At 39.1% G+C, this 7480-nt stretch overlaps 1 protein-coding gene across 1 annotated transcript; it reads right to left on the bottom strand.

Moving 5' to 3' along the window:
* Positions 1 to 2380: 2380 nt before the first annotated feature.
* olig2 (oligodendrocyte lineage transcription factor 2) lies at positions 2381 to 3205 on the bottom strand. Its single transcript, XM_073474228.1, has one exon. It carries the CDS (start codon positions 3197 to 3199, stop codon positions 2381 to 2383), a length of 819 nt encoding a protein of 272 aa, XP_073330329.1. The 5' UTR covers positions 3200 to 3205.
* Positions 3206 to 7480: the final 4275 nt, after the last annotated feature.

Below are 7480 nucleotides of genomic sequence, written 5' to 3'. Positions count from 1 at the left end.
GAACTACATTGTATTTTATCAAATTTGTCCTCTGTGTGCTCATGTCATTTTTCAACAAATAGTCCCTCTCTTTTTCCCTTCTTCCCTCTTTAATATTTATTCCAGCCTTTTATTTTTTATTTATTTGTTTATTATTTGCATCTTGTGCAGTTGTTTGTTCAGTTATGTAAGTATATGTTATTATAATAAGCTGTTTCCTGTTCTTTGAAAAACTAATTTAAAAAACTAATTTAATTAAAAAATAATAATAATTCTCCTTTTTGTGGTCAGTAATCTGTTCTGTGTCACTAAATATGGATCCATACCTGACTCTGCAAGAGAGGAGGAAGTCAGAAGATACTATAGTTTGCTGTGAAAATGAATGTTGAATGTGATGAAAGTCTTGAAATTGTATATAACAATAGTCACACTGAGTAAAATTTAAAATTCTAAGTGTGAGCTTAAGTGTGAGAGTTTTTAAAGAATGATCATCATAAAGCTGAACTGTAAATAGAATAGAATTTTTTGTCGTATTGCACCAAATGACCTCTTCCTCTCTGAAATGTCCTACAAAATGCGGAAGGACTTTGAATAATTAAATCACGGTAATGAGACGAATAAACAAAAGCGTGCATGAATATTCAGAGATTTAGTTCATATCATTCCAGCTTCAAAAGCCTTTGGAAAACATTGCAACAGCATGCACAATCTGCTATGCAGCTGCTATCTTTTCCTAAAGTGTACTGGCTTCTTTCTGCTGACTGAGCTTTTTGTGCGCATCCTCAACGGCAGTTCACATTGAGATTGTGCAAAGCTGACAATTCCTAATCAAGTTTTTCGTCATATGGTTTAAGAGGAACAAAGTCCAGTTGAACGTATAGGTGCCTGTGAAATTACTCCGTTTGGTTTGTGAGATTTCCAGCAGGCTGTGGTCACTTTGTATGAATGATCACAAATATACTTTTTTTGTCATCTTAACATCATTCAGCAGGAGAGATGAGCTCTCAATAAGTTTGTCAAAGGTTAGTAGGCTATATCATAAAATATTGAGATTAGTCTATATTAAACTATCAAACATATTCACCATTAAATCTATAAAAACTGCAATTTTCCAACAGAAAACCTACAGTTTCATGAGATTGAACGTCATGATTCTATTTCATAATTAAGATTAAAGTTACTCTAAATCCACATTCTCAAATTAAACAGCTATACATTTTTTATATTGGACAATTTCAATCTACGCTGCACATACACTGAATGATTTTGTATAAAATCAAGTAAAAAATGTTATATGTATATGATCCATGAAATGAAATTATTCTTAGTTTTATCTTGATGAATGGAGGGTATGTGTAAAGCAAAACTGAGGCCAGGAAAAGAGAGAGACCTTTCTACTTGCAATTTCTCAGTTGTAATAGGTTTCTTCTATGTTTATAGCCTGGTTGCTTGAAAATTATAATAGGATAATTATGAAAGTAAAAGTCAGTTAAGTGAAATTCTTCAAGCCTTAAGAACTTTAAATGTTTTAATTAAAAGTTGTCCCAAAAAGAGCCAAGTGTATGTGTTAAAGTGTATCAGTATTGGTGTTCAGTGTTTCTGTGATCTGTAAGTTGGTAGGTGATCAGGGCTGCTGTTGTGAAACATGTTCATCCTTCTGTTGTGTAAGCCACACACAGATTTTTAAAAAATATGACCAGACTTTATCTTTTTTCAATTAATCGTATTTATTTTACATTTCAAACCCCAACATAATCAGAGATCCATCTGAAATCCCCGCCCAAAATAAGTAAATAAATATCATTTTCATTTTTTATTAAAAAAATAAAGAAGTGGTCATTGTTCGCGTCGGACAGAGAATATCAACCTACTAGAGGGAAAATAAGAAGGGAAGCATTGAAGAAGACGGATACAATAAAGCAGGTGCAACACGTGCGGGTGGGGGGTCTCCCGCACATTAACAAGGCTCTAATATATATAATTTCTCCCGCTATTTGAACAGAATAATCCATCTACATATTTACACTTGTGGTTTGATTTAGAACCTTTTCGCACTGCAGGCCCACAGAACGGAAAAGCAACGAATCACCAGATTTTATTTGATCTTTAAATAAGACACACAGATTCCTGGGCCATCAAATAGTTCCAGTAACAAGCTGAAGCTTTGTTGTGCTTTGGGAGCTCAGTGAAGAAACACCTGTTACAATTGAGGTTAATTACCATAAAATACTAAGTTAGTTGCAAAACCCCAAACTCCAAGTGAGGAAAATCAATTTGTTCATTGGTCTTTACTGGCTCCGTCGATGCAACGAATTAAGCAACAAAGATAAATACAAAAGCATAATTATTTGTGGAGGGAGTCTGTGACAGCCTCAAAAGTTCGTCTCCACTGAGTTTGGAGTCACTTGGAGTCGCTGGCCAGCCTCGGCATGGTGACAGTGCTCATGCTGGACACATGCGGAGGCGGAACTTGGCACATGCTGCATGGACAAGGCATCCCGGTGCCGACGCCCCAGTGCTGGAAACTGCTGCCCAGTGGCCCAGCACCTGCAGCGGGCGCTTTGAGGAGTCCATGATGCGGTCTGACCGAGGTGACTGCGGCGATGCCGGGCGCGGACAGAGAGGCGGTGGAGACGGCCGCGGGCGGGAGGAGTGGGTGGTGCACCGCCGGGTGTGATGCATGGGGAGCCGCCGGGTGTCCCGGTACGGGCCCCGCGTGTGTCATAGTCCCACAGGCTGATGGGTGGAAGCCGCCGTGGTGTCCACTGGTGCCGTAGATTTCGCTCACCAGCCGCTTCATCTCCTCAAGTGAGTTGCTCAGCATCAGAATGTAGTTTCTAGCAAGCAGCAGGGTGGCGATTTTGGAGAGTTTGCGCACCGACGGTCCGTGCGCATAGGGCATGACCTCCCGGAGCCCGTCCATGGCTACGTTGAGGTCGTGCATCCTTTTCCTCTCGCGGCTGTTGATCTTGAGGCGGATGGACTGCAGCTCGCCCTCTGACAAGAGTTTGCGGTCTTTCTTGGCCAGCCGGAGTGCGAGGGACTCCTCGTCGGCGGCGGAGAGGCCGCGCATGCCGGGGATATCTGACGGAGAGTCGCTCTGTGTGGAGGACACGGCGCCGGAGAAGCCGTGCACAGACTTTTTCAGGGTGGACAGGAAGATGTCGTCAACCTCGGGAGATGACGGTCTGCTCGACATGCGGCTCGTATCTGAGTCCATGGTTCTGCTCCAGCACGGTGCTCTGAAGAGGAAAAACGTTTTTGAATTTAGGAACCTCCAAATCCACAAAAAAACAAAACCGACTTTATTTTGGTGGTCACATGTAGTTATAAAAATGTTATTGCAATTGCATCCTTAATTGGGCAAATAATTAAAAGTAGCCCTGTGTTAAAACTAAATGTGGCTTCGTATTAATTTGTAGCGCTAAAGCGGAACTTTAATCCTGAATGCAGCAGAACTTAAATATTTAAATACAACTTAAAAGTAATTTCTTGAAAAATGTTATCTTTATAATAATTTGAGGCATAAGGGATAAGTAACTAGTCAGTGCGCATCTATTCTACATTGCATTTCTATTTCGGTTCTGTGTAAATACAACAGAATAAAACAGCCATAAAGTCTGTGTAACATGAAAACAAATAATCAAACACTTACCAAGAGAGTTTCCAAGGACGATGGTGAGTAAAACCTGAACGTCAAATCCACTTGTTACTCCAAACCGCATCTGACAGCCTATTTGGCACGCCTGCGTGCGACCGCAGGGTTTTATAATGGGCTGAGGTGCACAGAGGCCGGGTCACCAGGACAACGCAGTTTCTGTCCCGGCTGCCTCAGTCCGACCAATCAGCTCCAGTCTTGTCGGGGGGGGGGGGGCATTAACACACAGCATTAAGTGAAATCATACACACTCCCTCCTACATGGGCCCTTCTCGTGAAAATGTTGGCCTGCGTGGGGATGGAGTTAATTATAATAACACACAGAAAAAGTCATATTTTGGCTGACTACATGTCTGTATCATTATAGATCCGGAAACGGCAAAACAATAAATCGAAACAAATTTTAATGGTTTATTTGAATGATAATTCCATTAGTGACAAAACTATGACTATATAATTGTTTATTTTAAATATCCTATCATTGTGATAATCTTTAACCTGAAATATTTGCGATTATCCAATGAATGTAAAAATTCGTTCATCTCCCTCTTTTTTTTTTTTGTTTTGTGTTTTGGTGTTAATATGGTGTTTTCCGTTTTTACTCGCTGTCGACCAGCAGCTGCCGTTCAAGTGCATCTTTAACGTTAATTAATGAAGTGTGCAAAATTGTTTTTAACGGTTATGATCCCTAACATTTCAATTAGTCTACCGTGAACGATAGCAGTGTGGCCTGCTGCTGGCGCTCAGGCGGCCTCTGACTGACATAAGGGCCCAAACCGGTGATTTGCTCCCGGGCGTAACTGAACCTGACAGCACCATTGTCCCGAAATATGACAAGTTGTGCTGTGCAGTCAGACACAATCAGTGCTAATTGCCTCAACAAGTTGATCTGTTTCCATGAGACTGGGCTCGAAATATCCTCTCTCAGTTGTTCATGAATAAAATAAAAGAAAGAACTCCGTCTTCTAGACTACATACTGAGGGTGGGTTTTAATTTACAATAATTGTATGTGATCAGAAAATGTCTGATTTTCTGTGGATTTTAAAACAAAAAAAATGTATTCAAATATAGGCTATATAATATAGGCTATATATATATATATATATATATATATATATATATATATATATATATATACATACATATATATATATATATATATATATATATATATATATATATATATACATATATAGATAGATAGATAGATAGATAGATATAGATATATACATATCGATATATATGTATATATACATACATATATTAAAACGGGGGTGTTAACTAATATTTTTAACTCAAATGCTCAATTGAAAAAATGTAAATAATCTTATGTGTTGCAAATTGTATCTGTCTCTTTATTTTCTGTGGTCAGTCCGAGTTAGTTTCCATAATTAAGACAATGTGTTGTTGCTAAGGTTACCTGCAGATTAAAACACCTTGCGCACTGATTTATAAGGCTGATTAAGGGGTTATATTTGATTTTACCTGCCAGCCAATCAGAAACGAATATCTTATGTGACCATAACGGTCAGCCAACTGATGTCCCAAAATCAGGGTCGTACACCCGGGTGACACACATACACACACACACACACACACACACAAACGAAGACACACGCAGACACACACAAAGGAACTCACACGCAGACACACACACAAACGCGCACACACACAGATTCCTTTTTTTTCTCATCGTTACATTTGGTTGTTTCCTCCGTCCTCTGTCCGCTGTGTTGCCGTGTGTACTCCCGTTAAATAACATTATGGTAATTAAGACAGTTAAAGTGGCATTTTCAATCAGGAGGCTTGTATCTGTGCCACCACTTCCTTCATTAGACATTCCCACAGTCTCACACTAGATTCACACAGACGACTGGCTTTCCTCTAACTCAACATTATGCATCATTATTTTTGAAGACGGCTAAGACAAGTAGCCTAGCTAATAAAATTACTGACATCTATCAGGAATTATGGAGGTTCTGTTGTAGTCTGGACCCTCACAGGCTGCTTCAGAAAGATTGTCTCCCTAATCCTAATCTCCCTCTCCTAATGTTCAATCATAGATTTAAAAAGAGCTTCTCAACCATTGTGGCATCTCACTCATTTTCAGGTCCAAATACTTGATGTAACAGAGTCCTCAAGTAGAAAGGCTCTTATTTTTTATTTTTTAAAAAGCCTGGAAGGAGATTCAAATCAATTATATATAAACAATGATACATCTCAAGCTTTTATTATAAACCTATCAAATGAATGTAAGTGGGCCTCATCCTTAGAAATATCCTTTGAATAAAGGGGTCCCATTGATAAACTCTGGGGTATGAAATTTACCTGTGATGACCATAATAAAATACGCAAAATTATTTTTGCTCTTTGTACTAGCACATTGTGAATTTTTGGTATCTGAAAGCCAAAAGAAAAAAATTCCCAAAACCTGTGATTTTAAATTACTAAATTTTAAAACGGCTGATGTTAAATGTTATCATCAGACTGAGCTGAATAGGACTGTGCTCTCCCACATGTACTTTGTTTTTGTCTAAAAAAGGTGATTTGGATCTGAGAAAACACAATTATATGTGTCATACCCCAACAGTGTAGCTAGTGCATGTCAACCCTCCATCCAGCAATTACATCATGATTCATCAGAAATATTTTCCAGATTGCTAGACAACAACAGATTGCTAGACACTGGATACAAACAATGAATGCATTTAAAATGAATGAATGAATGAATGAATGAAGGAATAAGTAAATAAGTGGCAAAGAATCTGGAAAAGCAGTTCCGTCCATTACATATCTTAAACTCTGCAATTTGTAGCAGGCAAATACATTTCTTGAATAACGGCTAAAATTATTTTATATATATACGATATCTCATTATTTTATCAAAAACGAAAGAATGAAAGAAACATTAAACCCAGATTCTCACACCATGGGCATTCATCTGCTGCTTTATCAGCCTCCATTCTTCTGGTTTCAGGCTTTCCACCAGATTTTGACTGGATTTGCCCCCAGTCACAAAAGCATTTGTGAGGTCCATTCTTTCAGTGAACAGGTCTGACTCACGATCTTCCAATGGAAACTGGCAAAACTATTTCTTGATGGAGTTGGCTTTATGCACAGGGGGCAATAACATGTTGAAACATGAGGGGCTTTCACCAGGTTGTTGACTGGACTTAGGTTGTTAACTTTGGAAGCAGTTTTGTTGAAAAATGTATACTGTAGCGATAAAGTCCAAATTTATTGGAGCTACAAACCAATCTTTGAAAACATCCCTGAACCAAAAGTATGTGGACAGCAGTGTTTTCAGCATTTCCTTTTCCTTCCCAGCTTTGACTCTGACTAACACTCCTCACTGCCATCATCTCAATCTTTCCTTCTCTGTCCATCAGTCTGGGTGGCAGTAGGCCCAGTGCTGTGGTGAATACCAATAGTGAGGAGGAGCATATGTGAGCCATACTTAATCCTGCTAATCTTCCTCCAAAATAAAAAAGAAAAGAAACAAAAACAGCAGAAAAGAGAGGAGGATGGAAAAACAGGAGAGACGGTTTCTCTTTCTGTCTGGGCTGAGGCCAAATGAACTGAAAGACATGAATAATGTCCTGGCTCTCTCCCTCGATCCCTTTCTCTGTGAAACGAAATGAAGCAAAATTCTTGCTTTTGTTGAAATCTGTAGTGAGGAATGTGAGTTGCCACCTGCCACCACCACTGCTGTTACTGTGTGTGTCACGTGTGGTCACGTCTCCTAGTTAGATTTACATGCCAGTCTCCTAACCTAGCAATTTACTGTACATTTAATGACAAAGTTAAGTGCAAGTACAGGAAATGGAGTGAAAAAAAGTGGC

This window comes from Pagrus major, chromosome 9 (assembly GCF_040436345.1).
Source record: "Pagrus major chromosome 9, Pma_NU_1.0".
NCBI classification, from domain to species: Eukaryota; Metazoa; Chordata; class Actinopteri; order Spariformes; family Sparidae; genus Pagrus; species Pagrus major.
Note: the sequence above shows the minus strand (reverse complement) of the source record. Positions and strands in the feature narration are given on the sequence as shown.

Excerpts from the sequence above, each read along its gene's own strand:
- olig2 (XM_073474228.1), bottom strand. The coding sequence starts at position 3,199 with ATGGACTCAGATACGAGCCGCATGTCGAGCAGACCGTCATCTCCCGAG.